We start from the raw sequence: 18,077 nt of genomic DNA, 5'->3' as shown, positions 1-18,077 counted from the left end.
GAGGTCATTGCAGGCAATCTCAACGCTGTGCATTACAGGGAAGACATCCTCCTCCCTCATCAGGTACCCATCCGGATATGACCCTCCAGCATGACAATGCCACCAGCCATACTGCTCGTTCTGTGCATGATTTCCTGCAAGAGAGGAATATCAGTGTTCTGCCACGGCCAGCGAAGAGCCTGGATCTCAATCCCATTGAGCATGTCTGGGACCTGTTGGATCGGAGGGTGAGGACTAGGGCCATTCCCCCCAGAAATGTCTGGGAACTTGCAGGTGTCTTGGTGGAAGAGTGGGGTAACATCTCACAGCAAGAGCTGGCAAATCTGGTGCAGTCCATGAGGAGGAGATGCACTGCAGTACTTAATGCAACTGGTGGCCACACCAGATACTGACTGTTACTTTTGATTTTGACCCCCCCTTTGTTCATGGACACATCATTCCATTTCTGTTAGTCACATGTCTGTGGAACTTGTTCAGTTGATGTCTCAGTTGTTGAATCTTATGTTCATACAAATATTTACAAATGTTAAGTTTGCTGAAAATAAACGCAGTTGACAGTGAGAGGACGTTGCTTTTTTTGCTGAGTTTATCATCATATTTGCGCCTCTTCGATTGTCCAACGTCCCCGTCTGTTGTTCGGTGCTTTCCCGGGTAAAGGGGCAGTAGCTCTTCAGCTGCATCAGATCCACAACTGTCAGTGTCCATGCTAGCTGGGCTAACAACAAATTTATAATTACTGATGCTAGCATCAACTTGTGTCGTTGACAGATGCAGGTATTATTATATTCTGCTGGTAGTAGCAGTAGAGCTGGTATGTGTCTATGGACGCGGGCCTACTTTTGTTTTTAACCATTTATCCATTTTCGCGCAAACGGAATGAGCAGTGGCTACGTTTGGCTAAATATGTACAGTTAGTGGAATTCCCGCGAGAGAGTAACAGTTAATGTGATTGGATGTTAATTATTTGACTAGGCTACCTGTATTTGACATTGTGTTGTTATTTCGCTGAACACTAGATGGTTTCATTTTATTTCTGGCACTGAAACAAGGCTAATCGGGCGAGAGAAAAAAAAACTCACCCAAATGTATAGCCCCGTTTGAAAATGTTTAGAATTATTCTAATAAAAATAATAATTATTATAATAAAATGTAAAAAATGTGAATCATATTTTTATTTGGCGTACACCCGACAGCATTGCGTGTACCCCAGTTTGGGAATACCCGATCTATAAAAATGCAGTAAATCATATATTTGGCACATCATTGTGCATGATGTTACAAATCAATTATATTGAGGTAAAAATTACTGTAGCCTACAATAGTAAAATAAAACTCAATTGACTGCCTGACTTTGGATTCACTCATTCATTTGTAATGTGAATAAAAACTCTGGGAAAGTGGACAGTTGCACTTTTCCACACCTGAACATAAAACAAATATTTCTGTCCTGTCCGCACCTGAACAAGTCCCTCTTCCTCCTGATGTGTGCACTCGCTTGGACGATCATCAACACAATCCACCCTTTTACAGATTACGTGCAGATAATGTACAGGTAAAACAGCTCTCAAATGATAATGCCTATACAGTGGAATTTGAGAATCCCTTTATTATAGAAAAGTCTTAGAATTGCGTTAGAGGAACTCAAGAGTACAGGTAATTACATGTATGTGATAGTCCATTATTCCATGTTGTATGCAGTATTCCTATGAGTTTGTACTGGGGACAAATGTGGCTAGTGGCTACAACCCTCACCACCCACCTATAGCATACCCCCAATAGCTACGCTATCAGTTCAGTTAGTGGGGAGATACTGAAACATCTTGCCTGAGTACCATGTCATCTTCCTACCTGGAAAAGGTCCTGAGATAAGGTAGGGTGGGAGTGAGAAAGGGACAAAAATATAAAGATTGCGTCATTGGGTATAAAGAAAAGGTAATTTTTGTTACATTTGGGGCTAGTGGGAGAAAAATAACTGACTATGAGAGTGTCTTGTCAATCTTGAGGGGTTAGGCCACCATTGCAAGGTTAGGGTCAAAAGGAAAGGAACACACGACAACGTGTTGACTCTGGGTGTATCTCAATAGTCTAAAGAGACTTCATCTCCTCGTCTCTTCTCCATCTCTGCTGATTCGAAAGCGCATGATAGGTGAAAACAAATCTTTGGTCACAAGTATTTTCTTTCACCTATCCGCTTCTCTCTCATATCCCAGATCGAGGAGAGGAGGCCACTTAAGACTGTATTTAGTAGCTGCGGCCAAACAGGGTGTAATACTGGGCGGCCTCCTTGCCGCTGACGCACATCTGACCCGGCTGCAGGGGCTTGAGGGGCTTGAAGGGGATACACAGGCTCTTTGCACCCATGGAGGGGGCACCGGGCTCCAGATCCTGGTCCCTGGAGAGGGGGAGAGAGAGCGAGGGGCTAGGAGTTAGGGAGGTGACCGATTTTATCAACTTCATTCTACATTTGGTAACACTTCACTTAGAGCAGATAACGCATCTTGATGTGAAGGTGTTCCTAATGTTTGGTATAGTCAGTGAATGTTAGCATGCATCCCAGTCATTGAGTGGTACTTGAGTGAGTCTTACTTGGCAGTGGTCTTCTTGATCCAGTCTTCACACTCGATGCCTCCACAGAAGGGGATCTGGACTATCTGTGGTTATCAACATAAAAAATAAAATGTAAGTCAGTTTGTTTATACTACTTAAGCCAGCCAGACATGGAAACGATTCAGCTGATGATTGGGAATCTAACAGAAACAAACTTCAACGTAACACACCCTGCCCTGGTCCAGGTCTTTCTGGAACTGTTCCATAGAGTCTGCTACCACCATATGTTTGTTCAGGTCGTCCGATGCCCTGCAACACAGAGGAAGAGGAGGCATTTTAGTCACACTATTCAAAAGGTCACACGTGTGTGTGCGCGCGCATGTTAGCACCTGTGCGGTAGCTCAAAGAGCGCGCGCGAGAGAGAATGAGAGGGATTGTGGGTGTTACAAGAGGTTGGCCTTGATTTCCTCCAGTAGGTGTGTGTGGATCAGCATACACATACCTCTTGAAGAGGTTGGTCTGGATGTCCTCCAGTAGCTGTATGAGCCTCTTCTCGGTGTCTGCCTCGGGCAGGGTGATCTTCTCCCCCGTGTCTCTCCTCACGGCCACACACTGACCCTGCTTCAGATCCTTAGGACCCACCTCAAGGCGAATGGGCACGCCCTGAGAGAGAGGGATGGAAGGAGGGGTGGAGAGAGAAGGATGGAGAGCAAGAAAGAAAGCGAAGGAGAGAGAGAGGATAGAGATGCAGACATTTCCTTTCAATTGGACTGACGAGAAGTTTATCCCTGAAATCAACCAATTGTCAGAAGTACAAATTTATTCCCAAAATCCATGGAAAAGTTACATGAGGCCCATGAACTACAGGTTCACTGTGGCAGCTATTTTGGCCAGTGCGGTCCATTTTAGAGGAAGCGCTGAATGAGACAAGGCTGCAAACTTTCTAATGCACCTAGAAAAGGGTTCTGGGGGATTATTACAACAATAATAATAATAATAATAATATACACCATTTAAGATCTACTTTCATCCAAAGAGACATACAGTGCAGTGAGTGAAAAATGGTTTAGTGTATGACTCCAGTGACAACCGAACCCACGACCCTGACGTTGTGGAGCCACACAAGACCATGAGTGGTGGTTTTACCTTGAGTTCCCAGTGGTTGAACTTCCAGCCGGGAGAGTAGTTGTCTCGGAGGTCGGCCTTTACCCGGGTCTCTCCCCTCTGCAGCCGGGCCAGGTACTTGGAGCACTGGGCCAGCAGAGACTCCTTCTCAGCCTCAGGCAGGGAGGCTGTGATGCCACACGGGATGATGATCACCTGGCAGAGAAGAGCGGGAGAAAATGCAGGTTTATAGAATTTGACATGGGCCAAAAAAAAGGTGAAATTCTTTACCTTTTGCCAGGCGGTCGTTATTAACTGACTTGCCTGGGAAAATAAAGGTGGAATCAAAATGTAAATCAAAACATACCTGGAGACAGGCAACTCTGGGGGGCAGCACCAGGCCCATGTTGTCCCCATGTACCATGGTGAGCACGCCGATTGTGCGGGTGGTGATGCCCCACGAGTTCTGGTAGGCTAGCTGCTTCTCGCCCGGCTTCCTGGGGTCCTCGAACTCGATGTTAAACATCCGGGAGAAGTTTTGGCCCAGGTGGTGGGATGTGGCACCCTGAGAGAAAGAGAACCATTTAACTTGTTTTTTATATATATATTTTATGATTCATATTATTACATTCAGATGAATTGATAGAAAGGTGGAGGCACCCTGAGAGGAAGAGGAAACATTTACTTAAACATCAATACAAGTGTCCCTAAGAGGTTGTTTTGCTGATAGAGTGTGTTAAACTGTGCTTTATAAAACTGCATTAGAAGCTAGTGACTTTGGTTTAGTTTTCGGGTAAGATGCCAAGTTTCCCCTAGTCTTCTATTAGACCTCTTCCCCCTTGGGTCAGAACTAACCATGGGCAAGAACTGTTGAAGGCTCTAGACATTTTAGGAGAACTTCCTATAGATTGCTTACAAAGGGCTAGGAAAAGATAGGAAAAATCTGAACAAATAGGCCCTATTGTCCGTAGTACAAATGTATCCCATCGTCCATGGAAAATAGGATGTGAGGCCCGTTACCTACAGGTTCACTGTGGCAGACATTTTGGCCAGTGCTGTCCATTATAAAAGGAAGCACTGAATTTGACTTTCAAATACTTCAGATGGGCTTAATTCAATTCATGTCTGAATGAACGTGATGGATATAAGAACTTATGGATGAAGGCTCCAGCAATTTTATAGGACACCTACTCCCATTAAACAACTACGGTCTCAATCCGGAAATTTGGTGGTACAAAATCCAAATGTGGCGGCAGCCTATAAGTGTACCTGGATGGCTCTGCCGCTGGCAGAGATGAAGGCCTCCACGGTGGTCGTGTAGTCTCCTCCTGCAAACTTCTCCTTCTCGGTCTTTCTGCCCTTTACCACAGGGATGGCCATCAGCTCCTCGTAGACCCGTGCGTACAAGTCAAGGATCTGTAACACCTGGACACATGCACACAGACGGGGAGAAGATGAGTCAGTATTTATTAAAAGACTAAAGGGGGGGGGGGGGGGGTCAAAAGGTATGTTGAGGGGGAAAAAATGTCCTGAAACTGGTAGGTACTAACTAGCTGACAAAATTATCGTAACATATTCATCCTGATTGTATGTAGTACAAACGTATCCCCAGAATCCATGTAAAAAAAACATGCAGGGCCCATGAACTACAGGTAAACTGTGGCAGCCATTTTGGCCAGTGCAAAGGAAACACTGACTTCAACAAAACCGTACACTTTCAAATACTTGAGCTGTGCCTAATTCAACTTACACCAAAACATTAAAGCCAGACTCGAGCCCCAAATATGTCACTTTTTTCTGGTTTTATACATCTCTAAATGTACAGATGAAAGATTCATTTGCCATTTGGGTCACTTAAAAGTGATTACATACCAATACGTACATACCAATGCGTACGCTACGGTCACAAGACGCAGGCCTCCTAATTGTCCCTAGAATTTCTAAGCAAACAGCGGGAGGCAGGGCTTTCTCCTATAGATCTCCATTTTTATGGAACAGTCTGCCTACCCATGTGAGAGACGCAGACTCGGTCTCAACCTTTAAGTCTTTACTGAAGACTTATCTCTTCAGTAGGTCATATGATTGAGTGTAGTCTGGCCCAGGAGTGTGAAGGTGAACGGAAAGGCTCTGGAGCAACGAACTGCCCTTGCTGTCTCTGCCAGGCCGGTTCCCCTCTCTCCACTGGGATTCTCTGCCTCTAACCCTGTTACAGGGGCTGAGTCACTGGCTTGCTGGTGCTCTTTCATGCCGTCCCTATGAGGGGTGCGTCACTTGAGTGGGTTGAGTTACTGACGTGATCTTCCTGTCTGGGTTGGCGCCCCCCCTTGGTTTGTGCTGTGGTGGAGACCTTTGTGGGCTATACTCGGCCTTGTCTCAGGATTGTAAGTTGGTGGTTGAGGATTTCCCTCTAGTGGTGCGGGGGCTGTGCTTTGGCAAAGTGGGTGGGGTTATATCCTTCCTGTTTGGCCCTGTCCGGGGGTTTCTTCGGATGGGGCCACAGTGTCTCCTGACCGCTCCTGTCTCAGCCTCCAGTATTTATGCTGCAGTAGTTTATGTGTCGGGGGGCTAGGGTCAGTTGGTTATACCTGGAGTACTTCTCCTGTCTTATCCAGTGTCCTGTGTGAATTTAAGTATGCTCTCTCTAATTCTCTCGTTCTCTCTTTCTCTCTGAGAACCTGAGCCCTAGGACCATACGCCAGGACTACCGGGCATGCTGACACCTTGCTGTCCCCAGTCCGCCTGGCCTTGCTGCTATTCCAGTTTCAACTGTTCTGCCTGCGGTTATGGAACCCCTACCTGTCCCAGACCTGCTGTTTTCAACTCTTAATGATCGGCTATGAAAAGCCAACTGAGATTTATTCCTGATTATTATTTGACCATGCTTGTCATTTATGAACATTTTGAAAATCTTGGCTCTCTCTAATTTTCTCCTTCTCTCTTTCTTTCTCTCGGAGGACCTGGGCCCTAGGACCATGCGTCGGGACTGCCGCCCGTGGTGACTCCTTGCTGTCCCCAGTCCGCCTGGCCTTGCTGCTATTCCAGTTTCAGCTGTTCTGCCTGCGGTTATGGAACCGCCACCTGTCCCAGACCTGTTGTTTTTCAACTCTTAATGATCAGCTATGAAAAGCCAACTGAAAATTATTCATGATTATTATTTGACCATGCTTGTCACTTATGAACATTTTTGAACATCTTGGCATAGTTCTGTTATAATCTCCACCCGGCACAGCCAGAAGAGGACTGGCCACCCCTCATAGCCTGGTTCCTCTCTAGGTTTCTTCCTAGGTTTTGGCCTTTCTAGGGAGTTTTTCCTAGCCACCGTGCTTCTACACCTGCATTACTAGCTGTTTGGGGTTTTAGGCTGGGTTTCTGTACAGCACTTCGAGATATTAGCTGATGTACGAAGGGCTATATAAAATAAAATTGATTGATTGATTGAAATTGATTGATTAAAATTACAGTTTTACGAATGATAAGAGCAGTAGCTTGGTTCACAAATTGCAGGTCAGATTTCTCCAAGTAATTATGACACACAGGCCAATTGATCATTTCTCTGTGGCATGTTCTCTTTTCTTCTGATCCATCCCCGACTACAGCAACACTCAACAATACATATATCTAGCTATATCCCTAGAATTACAAACGAGACTCATTTCAAATGAGTGATAAAGAAGAAAAGCGTAATTTAGCTGACAAACGCATGTTGTAACGGTTAATAACATTGGCTCCTGGCTGTCAATCGGTCTGTGCGTCTGTCTGTGTGCAACAGCTGATGATGCGCAGGATTTGATGTTGCTAGCTTGAACTTCTAAATCAAAATTGGAATTGTGGGCGATTTTCATTCAGCAAGGGATTGAGAATATTTTCTTGCTAGTTGAGCGGATCATAATAACGAAAGCCAGCTCTGTCTACTACTGATAGGTGAAGCAAGCTAGCTAGCTAGTTTAGCTGGAGATCAAGAGATCAAGCCGATTAAGCCACTACCGTTGCCGATGTAAATGATAATGACATTTTACTGCTTATAGATATTTACACGCTTGTAGGCTACACGCAAATTCGAACACCAGCTGCCTGATCAAAGGGTGGCTGGCTCAGCTACTGCTCAAACTCTCCGAGCACATTATGACATCTTACCTGGGTGTTTGTTTTGTCACTCCGACAGTGATGTGTCATAAATACAAATGGCGTAAATGAGACTTACCGAGTCCGCCTTCAAATACTGGTTGAACGCACTCTCCAGACATGACAAGTCCAAACTCTACATTCAAGACCGAAAAGTTAAGAACTCTAGTCTGAAGGACAGCTGAAAATAAAAAATGACCTCGTTACCTCTTCCGTGGCCTCCTCTTTGGTGGCAAAAGCCGTGTGTCCTTCCTGCCACAGGAACTCTCTGGTCCTTAGGAAGGGCTGGGGGTGCTTGAACTCCCACCTCTGAGGGAGAGAGGAAGAAATAAATAAATGAGAAAACGAGAGGAGTAAAACTCTGGATGCATTCTGTTAAGTTATCCTAAAGGGTTCTGCCAAAAGACCGTGGAAACACTGGACATGGTGTGGCGTCTTCCATGTCAAGTACGTTTGGGCTCTTCCATTTAGATTTTTTCCCCCTGGAATTGACCCAAACGATGACGGTGAACATGACAATGATCATTAGTGGAGTGGACACTGACCACAACGTTGCACCACTGGTTGAGTTTGATAGGTAGGTCTCTGTGGGACTGGACCCATTTGGCGTAGGCAGGGTACATCACTGTAAAAAGAAGAGGATAGAACACATGGGTTAGTAGGGCGCCCCTTGTGTGCACATTCGGGATTACCGTCTACCCAGGCATGGTACAGAAACTGTATGACGTATGAAAATCTGGACACCGCCCAACCCTATGGGTCAGTGTCAATTAGTACATTTAGAAATGTATGGAAGAGAGACCGGGTAGAAGTGGTGAGCGTCATGGATAAAAAATATAGCAGTTGTGTCATGATATACACCCATACAATAAAGCTTTTGAGACAGAGAAAAGCATCTGGAAATGCAACGCATCAAGTTCAACCTTACGGACTGACAGAAGGTGGGAAGGTGTGTGTCTCTTACCAGTTTCACTAGTGGGTCGGACAGCGATGGGCTCGGCAAGCTCAGTGTTCCCTGACCGTGTTACCCAGGCAACCTGAGGCCAGAAGACACAAACACAGTTAACTACAAATGTGTCAAATCATTTTAAATCGGAGATCTTCTTGAGCATTCCAAAAAGACAAAATGGTGGTCTCACACACACACAAATCACTGGAAAGGGAAAGGACCAGGATTTCCAATAGGGCTCGATACACACCGATACCACATCTCACCACAAGATGTCAGGAACACCCATCACCCCCCCCAACACACACACACCTCTGGGGCAAAATCAGCTATGTGGGACTTCTCTTTCTCCAGGGCAGCCTGCGAGACGAACATGGGGAAGTAGCAGTTCTCCACACCCAGCTTCTTGATCTCGCGGTCAAAGAACTCCTTGATGGACTCCCAGATAGAGTAGGACCAGGGTCGCAGCACGTAGCAGCCGCTCACGTCATAGTACTCAATCATCTCTGCCTTGGTGATCACCTGGAGGGGAGGAGGGAAGGTGGAGGGCAGAGTTAAGGGTAAATGGGGAGCACGTGAAGGGAAACCTTATTGACTCGTAAACAAACAAAAAACATCACTTTCATATATAGTGCCTTCAGAAAGTATATACACGCCTTGATTTTTCTTGTGTTTCTTGTTCTTGTGTTACAGCCTGAATTTAAAATGGATTCAATTTAGATTGTTTTGCCACTGGCCTACACACAATACCCCATGATGTCAAAAAGTTGTTTTTTTTAATTAATAAAAAATGAAATAATAAAAATGTATAAAAAATGAAAAGCTGAAATGGCAAAAGTATTTAACCCCTTTGTTATGGCAAGCCTAAATAAGTTCAGAAGTAAAAATGTGCTTAACAAGTCGCATGGATGCAATAATAGTGTTCAACAAGATTTTGAATGACTACCTCATCTCTCTACCCCACACATACAATTATCTGTAAGGTCCCTCAGTCGAGCAGTGAATTTCAAACACAGATTCAAGACCGTGCATGTCAGAGCAAAAAACAAGCCATGAGGTCGAAGGAATTGTCTGTAGAGCTTTGAGTCAGGATTGTGTCGAGACACAGATCTAGGGAACAGAAACAAAACATTTCTGTAGCATTGAAGGTCCCCAAGAACACAGTGGCCTCCATCATTCTTAAATGGAAGAAGTTGGCAACCACCAAATCTTTCCTTAGAGCTGGCCGCCTGGCCAAACAAAACAATCGGGGGAGAAGAGCCTTGGACAGGGGTCAGGGAAGTGACCAAGAACCCAATGGTCACTTACAGAGCTCCAGAGTTTCTGTGTAGATGGGAGAACCTTTCAGAAGGACAATCATGTCTGCAGCACTCCATCAATCAGGCCTTTTGGTAGAGTGGCCAGATGGAAGCCACTCCTCATTAAAAAAGGCACATGACAGCCCGCTTGGAGTTTGCCAAAAGGCACCTAAAGGACTATCAGACCATGAGAAACAAGATTCTCTGGTCTGATGAAATTAACCATTTGGATTGAATGCCAAGCGTAACGTCTGGAGGAAACCTGGAACATCCCTACGGTGAAGCATGGTGTTGGTAGCGTCATGCTGTGGGGATGTTTTTCAGCAGCAGGGACTGGGAGACTAGTCAGGATCAAGGGAAAGATGAACGGAGCAAAATACAGCGAGATCCTTGATGAAAACCTGCTCCAGAGCGTTCAGGATCTCAGACTGGGGCGACGGTTCACCTTCCAACAGCACACAGCTTAGACAAAGCAGGAGAGGCTTCGGGACAAGTCTATGAATGTCCTTGAGTGACCGAGCCAGAGCCCGGACTTGAACCCGATCGAACATCTCTGGAGAGACCTGAAAATAGCTGTGCAGCAACACTCCCCATCCAACCTGACAGAGCTTGAGAGGATCCGCAGAGAAGAATGGGAGAAACCCCCCAAATAGAGGTGTGCCAAGCTTGTAGCGTCATACCCAAGAAGACTCGAGGCTGTAATCACTGCCAAAGATGTTTCAACAAAGTACTTAGTAAAGGGTCTGAATACTGTAAATGTGACGTTTCAGTTTCAGTAAAAAAATTAAAATAAATGCTTTGTCATTATGGGGTATTGTGTGTGGATTGATGAGGGGGGAAAAGTCTTTATCCATTTTAGAATAAGGCTGTAACTTAAAAATGTGGAAAAAGTCAAGGGGTCTGAATACTTTCCGACTGCACTGTATTTGTAGATGGGTCCATTTTTTAAATAATAAAAATAGACATTGAATATACCGTTGAGCATGATGAAGTTATGACAACGACTAGGTTTCAGTTGAACAACGTTTACTAAACCGTATTCCCACAATGCATGGTTGCCATTGCACTCAGGCCAATCAACAGAATAATAGAGTAATAGCACCGTAATAACAGAAATATAGGGAAACTTAAATCAGGAATTTAACATTAATTACACTTTGGATCAGAAATAAATATCAATACACCCAGTCACTACAAAGACACAGGTGTCCTTCCTAACTTGGTTGCCGGAGAGGAAGGAAACCGCTCAGGGATTTCACGATGACGACAATGGTGACTTTAAAACTATAACAGAGTTTAATGTCTGTGATAGGAGAAAACTGAGGATGGATCAACATTGTAGTGACTCCACAATACTAAACTAAATGACAGAGTGAAAAGGAGGAAGCCTGTACAGAAAACAAATATTCCAAAACATGCATCCTGTTTGCAACAAGGCACTAAAGTAATACTGCAAAAAATGTGGCAAAGCAATTCACTTTTTGTCCTCAATGTTATGTTTGGTCACCTTCCTGATCAATGCCCTTCTCCCCTGATTGTCCTCAATGTTATGTTTGGGGCAAACCCAATACAAAACATTACTGAGTACTACTCCATGTTTTCAAGCATAGTGGTGGATGCGTCATGGTATGGGTATGCTTGTAATCGTTAACTGGGGAGTTTTTCAGGATAAAATAGATACGGAACGGAGCTAAGCACAGGAAAAATCCTAGCGGAACACCTGGTTCAGACTGCTTTCCACCAGATGCTGGGAGAAGAATTCACCTTTCAGCAGGACAATAACCTAAAACACAAGGCCAAATCTACACTGGAGTTGAAGACAGTGAATGTTCCTGAGTGGATGAGTTACAGTTCTGACTTAAATCTGCTTGAAAATCAATGGCAAGATCTAAAAATAGTTGTTGATCATTGCTAGACAACCAATGGTGACAGAGCTCAAATAATTTTTTCAAAGAAAACTGGGCAAATGATGCACAATCCAGGCGTGGAAAGACTAAAGATCACAGCTGTAATTGCTGCCAATGGTGATTCTAACGTGAATTTTTCTTCCACTTTGACAGAGATTTTGTGTAGATCGTTGACAGAAAATGACAAATAAATCCATTTTAATCCCACTTTGTAACCACAAAATGTGGAAAAGTTTAAGGGATGTGAATAATATCCGAAGGCACTGTATGCACAGTACACACTCACCTGAGAGTACCAATCAGCTAGGTTCTCCTCCTTCTTAGCCTCCAGCCCCAGTCTGAATTAGGAAAAGACACGTACATCCTTAGGGTGACATTTTGCATGAGCAAATGGCAGTGAGAAATCAGCAAAATAACCAATAAATGTGAAATCGATGGGAAGGCATATTATCCAATGCCTTGCATTGCTCAGTTTACTTAACCCAGGTTAAATAATCAGCTCCTTAGAACCTATAATGTTAAAGTACATTTTCCAATTAAATGCTGATGCTCCAGATACTCGTCTAAAGAAGGCCAGTTGCATTGCTTCTTTAAATCAGAACAGTTTTCAACTGTGTTAACATAATTGCAAAAGGGTTTTCTAATGATCAATCAGCCTTTTAAAATGATAAAATTCTCACAGGAATGATGGTTAGTGATAATGGGCCCGTGTACACCTATGTATATATTCCATTAAATATTCCACTATTTCAGATCAATTTGATGTTTTTTTTTTTTAAATGGACAAAAAAATGTGCATATCTTTCAAAAACAAGGACATTTCTAAGTTACCACAAACTTTTGAATGGTAGTGTATGCTGAGCATGTGTTGGCTGCTTTTCCTTCACTCTGTGGTCCAACTCATCCCAAACTGTCTCAATTGGGTTGAGGTCAGGTGATTATGGAGGCCTGGTCATCTGATGCAGCACTCCATCACTCTTCTTCTTGGTCAAATAGCCCTTACACAGCCTGGAGGTGTGTTGGGTCATTGTCTTGTTGAAAAGCCAATGCTAGTCCCACTAAGCACAAACCAGATGAAATGGCGTATTTCCTCTTGAATGCAGTGGTAGCCATGCTGGTTAAGTGTGCCTTGGATTGTAAATAAATCACTGACAGTGTCACAAGCAAAGCACTCCCATACCATCACACCACCTCCTCCACTACACATGCAGAGATCATCCGTTCACCTACTCTGCGTCTCACAAAGACACGGCGGTTGGAACCAAAAATCTCACATTTGGACTCCTCAGACAGATTTCCATGGACAGTCTAATATCCACTGCTCATGTTTCTTGACCCAAGCAAGTCTTCTTATTATTGGTGTCCTTTAGTAGTGGTTTGTTGGCAGCAATTCAACCATGATGCCCTGTTTCGCGCAGTCTCCTCTGAACAGTTGATATTGAGATGTGTCTGTTAATGGAACTCTCAAGAATTTATTTAGGCTGCAATTTCTGAGGCTGGTAACTCTGATGAACTTATCCTCTGCAGCAGAGGTAACTCTGAGTCTTCCTTTCCTGTGCCGGTCCTCATGAGAGGCAGTTTCATCATAACACTTGATGGTTTTTGAGACTGCACTTGAAGAAACTTTCAAAGTTCTTGACATTTGAATGACCTTCTTGTCTTAAAGTAATGATAGCGTCGTTCATCTTTGCTAATTTGAGCTGTTCTTGCCATAATATGGTCTTTGGTCTTTTACCAAATAGGGCTAAGTTCTATATACAGCCCCTACCTTGTCGTAACAACTGATTGGCTCAAACGCATAAAGGAAAGAAATTCCACAAATGAACTTTTAACAAGACACACCTGTTAATTGAAATGCATTCCAGGTGACTACCTCATGATGCTGGTTGAGAGAATGCCAAGAGTGCGCAAAGCTGTCAAGGCAAAGGGTGGCTGGCTACTTTGAAGTATTTCAAATATTCAGATTTGTTTAACACTTTTTTCGTTACTATATGATCCCATGTGTTATTTTATAGTTTTGATGTCTTCACTATTATTCTACAATTAATAAAATAGTAAAAAGAAAAACCCTTGAATGTCCAAACTTGACTGGTACTGTACGTTTACTTGTCTATTGCTGGGGGAGAAGCCACGCATATTTTGAATCAGAGTCATCTCTGTCCAGTGTCCAGCAATAGAAAATCACTTAAACTGGTTTTCGATGACCAAATGTTCAATTACCTAATTGCCCTCAATTGACTAATTGATTAATCAAACTCATCTATATGGAACAGTGAAAACACTCACCATAAATGTATCATCCGGTCCAGCTAAATTGTCAATCATAAGATGTTCCGTTCGTTGCTTTTAAATCCAAGAGAAGCTTTCTACAATAGTGTACCTTTATTTCAGCTAGCCAAACAGAAAACTGCAGAAATTCAGCAACAACTCCTGGCTGATTTAATACAGTGGTGACGTTAATCAAAGCCTGCTAGCTAGAGGGTCCAGAAGCCGTGAAAAAAAAATATATATATATATTTATATATACAATAAAAAATTGTTTAAAAAAAAGTCGGCTTGGCTAATCATGCTGTCATTCCAAAATTCTGCCTTCTCTCCAGATCCTGATTGAACACTTTCCATTTATTTTCCCTTCCCCATCAGACAAATTTCCAATAACTTAACGCAATTTTCATTTAAAATATTATTAGGCCTCCTCTGAATGCTTTGAAGGCCCTGACGGTATTTCACTGTGTGCGATAACAATTTGAAACATTTATAGGAGCAATGTGTTGAGCTTATTGCGCTGCAGGTCAAACCACACAGGTAAGAATATTATGTTTGCTGCCATACATTTTCTTACTGGTGACCGCAGCAGGAATCGAACCCACTAGACTGACGTTGCAAGCGCCAAGCTCTACCAACTGACCATACAGGACCACATACATTCAGCAGTACACCCCCTAGATGTTCAACACTCTCTCCATCTATCCCGCTATCTTCAAATCTTCACTCCATTAAAGTCCCAATGATTTCTATTCATCCATCCATCCCTGTGCCCTCCCATCCATCCATTCATCCCGCTCTCTCACCGTGTCTGTTTCTTGGGACCACCATCTCCTCCTCCCCCTGTGCCTCCCAACAAGGCCTCCTTGCCCTTTTCTCCCTTTTGCTGCTTCTTCCCTCCTCCTCCTCCTCCTCCTGCCTGTTTCTCAGACTTGTTCTCTCGGTCCTTGCGGTTCTTGTCCTCTCTGCTCGAGGCTCCAGCGGCAGCCACAACATTGTAGTCCTCTCCGGTGAGGGCCTTGTACTGAGTCTTCAGGGCCAGCAGCTGCTTCACGGCACAGTCCACCTGGTCCTGGTGGCATTTTATATTGCGTTATGAGGTCTGCCTGTGGCATTTCATCAATCTACTAGCAATTAGGGTTACCCCTAAATCACAATATTAAGACTTAAATCTGATTAATAATTGTTAGCAAAGATTTATATAATAAATGGTATTATTTATAGTTAGGTATACTAGGTACCTGCACCAAAAGTCCAGTATTCCTCATCTGAATAGCTTCTCGCCAACACGGTTTCAGCATTTTTGGTCATTGGTTTGCAAAGTGAAACGAAATCCCACTTACCTTAGGAGCCTTCTCTGATTTCAGCTTCCTCACTAGCTCCCCCTTTTGGACAACCTGGGTGAAGAGTGCCTGAGGGGAGGAACCAGACTGGTCCTGGGGGGCGGGGCTAGCCTGAACAGGGGCAGGGCTGACAGCTGGGGCCACGCCTGGTTTGTAGTCCTGGCCAGTCGCCTGCTTATACTCAGCTTTGAGTGACAGCAGCTGCTTGACAGCGGTGTCCACCTGGTCCTGAGAGGGCGGGGACAAAGATAAAAGGAGTCATGTCACTTTCTTTTCAACTACCGAAAATTCATTAATAAAGTTGTTCATATTATAAAATAAAAAAATTGCAATAGAGCAGGCATGATGTCCATTCAATATTTTATGAAGCATTTCATCCAACGCGTGCCTAATGTATGCCAACCTATCATCCCTTCCTGTTGGTCTCACCTTGGGGGCCTTCTCGGTCTTCAATTTCCTCACCAGGTCACCCTGCTGAGTCACGCGCTCATAGATGCCTGAGCCAGAAGTGGCTGTGGGGGCTGGGTTGCTCTGGACTGGGGCAGGAGCGGGGGCTGGGTTGCTCTGGACTGGGGCAGGAGCAGGGGAAGCTCCTGGCTTGTAGTCGTGACCCGTCACCTGTTTGTACTCTGCCTTCAAGGCTAAGAGCTCCTTCAGGGCAGCATCAACCTGGTCCTTTGTGGAGCGATTGATCAAATACAGACGTTAGGGAGGAGAAATCAGGGATGAAGGAGCTAAAAATTTAGAGCCGTTATGAACAGTTGGAGCAAATACAGAGATAATACATAAATAACGGGCTCCCGAGTGGTGCAGCAGTCTAAGGCACAGCATCTCAGTGCTAGAGGCGTCACCAGCAGTCTAAGGCACAGCATATCAGTGCTAGAGGCGTCACTACAAACCCTGGTTTGATCCCGGGCTGTATCACAACTGACCGTGAACGGGGGTCCCATAGGGCGGCGCACAATTGGCCCAGCGTCGTCCCGGTTAGGGGAGTGTTTGGCCGGGGTGGGCCGTCATTGTTAAATAAGAATTTGTTCTTAACTGACTTGCCTAGTTGAATAAGTTAAATAAACGTATAGGAGTGACGAGTCCATTATACAATCCATTATAACCTCGTAATAATATCCAATACCTGCAGGGTTAAAGTAAAGCGTTAGTGAACACTTCTCCACCTTACCTTGGGTGCTTTCTCAGATTTAAGCTTCCTAACAGTGTCTCCCTGTTTGGTCACACTTTCATATAGGCCTGAGGCAGAGGAGGATGAAGCAGTGGGGGCATTCTTGGCTGGGGCAGCGTCAGGAGGGATCATCCCTGGATTGTACTCTTGTCCTGTGATCCGTTTGAACTCAGCTTTGAAAGCCAGCAGCTGTTTGACTGCAGCATCAACCTGGTCCTGGAGAGAAGCCGAGAGAGAGTTTAAAAAATGAATTGATCATATATCTTTTCGTCAGGAAAACCTCAAAGCAAAGAAAACACATTTGAAATGTTCTACTTGAAGGAACTACAATTGTGGAGGCTATTTCACCTCAGGATTCTAAATCTAATGTAATCAATTAAAAACAAGCCAACAGTAAACATGTCGTCCCCCACTAATTATGCTGCCAATTATTTCAACTGTAATTGCGTGGATTAATGAGGAAAAATTCCAACGATTTCCTCTCGTTGGAAATCAAAACTTGATAGCTCACAATAGGGTTGGGCGATGTCAACTTTTGTCCAATCGTGACTAAGTACCCATAAAACATTGTGATACATCGTTATCCCCCCCCCCCATTGTTTTTTTACATTGCGCCCCCCCCCCCCTAAAAAGGACCACTAGCAACAGGAGGGACGAGAGGAATCATGACAAAATATATTTTGGAGCCAAAACCTTTTTTTAGTAGCTCTGTTGGGAGGTGTGCCCCCGTGTGTGCGTTATGTGATAAGTTATAAATCGATACACGAGTAACATAGAATCGGACTACACCGGCTCTGACGCTAATCGAGGCAAACAACACAGAACCACGCATTAGACGAGAGCATCAGCGGTTCCGGACGACTGTGTGGTCTCACTCTCTGTAGCCGATGTAAGTAAGACCTTTAAACAGGTTACCATTCACAAGCCCGCAGGGCCATACAGAATACCAGGATGCGTACTCAGCGCATGCGCTGACCAGCTGGCAAGGGTCTTCACTGACATTGTAAACCGCTCCCTGGCCCAGTCTGTAATACCTACATGTTTCAAGCAGACCACCATAGTCCCTGTGCCCAAGAACGCCTAGGTAACCTGTCTAAATGACTATCGTCCCGTAGCACTCACATCTGTAGCCATGAAATGTTTTGAAAAGCTGGTCATGGCTCACATCAAGTATCATTCCAGACACCCAGGACCCACTCACATTTGCATACCGCCCCAACAGATATGACGCAATCTCTATTGCATTCCACACTGCCCTCTACCACCTGGACAAGATGAACCACCTATGTGAGAATGCTTTTCATTGACTGCAGCTCGGGTGGTGAGGGTAGGCAACCACACATCTGCCGTGCTGACCCTCAAATC

General features: G+C 44.4%; 1 protein-coding gene, 2 non-coding genes and 1 pseudogene across 4 annotated transcripts in view; all 4 read right to left on the bottom strand.

Moving 5' to 3' along the window:
- Positions 1 to 1,586: 1,586 nt before the first annotated feature.
- The window catches only part of LOC129812555 (bifunctional glutamate/proline--tRNA ligase-like), a 66,178-nt gene continuing 49,687 nt past the window's right edge, over positions 1,587 to 18,077 (bottom strand). For both annotated transcript variants that reach the window (XM_055864206.1, XM_055864207.1), the window contains 16 exons: positions 16,713 to 16,928; positions 15,965 to 16,210; positions 15,536 to 15,763; positions 14,999 to 15,264; positions 12,214 to 12,265; positions 9,035 to 9,244; positions 8,738 to 8,810; positions 8,319 to 8,398; positions 7,981 to 8,082; positions 4,921 to 5,076; positions 4,019 to 4,216; positions 3,694 to 3,867; positions 3,050 to 3,210; positions 2,778 to 2,856; positions 2,587 to 2,651; positions 1,587 to 2,392 (listed from right to left, as the gene is read on the bottom strand). In XM_055864206.1, coding sequence (XP_055720181.1) covers positions 2,242 to 2,392; positions 2,587 to 2,651; positions 2,778 to 2,856; positions 3,050 to 3,210; positions 3,694 to 3,867; positions 4,019 to 4,216; positions 4,921 to 5,076; positions 7,981 to 8,082; positions 8,319 to 8,398; positions 8,738 to 8,810; positions 9,035 to 9,244; positions 12,214 to 12,265; positions 14,999 to 15,264; positions 15,536 to 15,763; positions 15,965 to 16,210; positions 16,713 to 16,928 — 2,457 coding nt within the window. In that variant the 3' untranslated portion in view covers positions 1,587 to 2,241. The remainder of the gene's footprint in view (positions 2,393 to 2,586; positions 2,652 to 2,777; positions 2,857 to 3,049; positions 3,211 to 3,693; positions 3,868 to 4,018; positions 4,217 to 4,920; positions 5,077 to 7,980; positions 8,083 to 8,318; positions 8,399 to 8,737; positions 8,811 to 9,034; positions 9,245 to 12,213; positions 12,266 to 14,998; positions 15,265 to 15,535; positions 15,764 to 15,964; positions 16,211 to 16,712; positions 16,929 to 18,077) is intronic.
- Positions 3,348 to 3,484, bottom strand: LOC129813462 (small nucleolar RNA SNORA5). Its single transcript, XR_008753169.1, has one exon. It is a non-coding gene; the product is annotated as a small nucleolar RNA SNORA5 (small nucleolar RNA).
- On the bottom strand, positions 4,611 to 4,753 carry LOC129813463 (small nucleolar RNA SNORA5). Its single transcript, XR_008753170.1, has one exon. It is a non-coding gene; the product is annotated as a small nucleolar RNA SNORA5 (small nucleolar RNA).
- On the bottom strand, positions 5,235 to 5,363 carry LOC129813464 (small nucleolar RNA SNORA5; annotated as a pseudogene).

The sequence above is a fragment of the Salvelinus fontinalis genome, chromosome 16 (genome assembly GCF_029448725.1).
Source record: "Salvelinus fontinalis isolate EN_2023a chromosome 16, ASM2944872v1, whole genome shotgun sequence".
Lineage (NCBI taxonomy): Eukaryota > Metazoa > Chordata > Actinopteri > Salmoniformes > Salmonidae > Salvelinus > Salvelinus fontinalis.
Note: the sequence above shows the minus strand (reverse complement) of the source record. Positions and strands in the feature narration are given on the sequence as shown.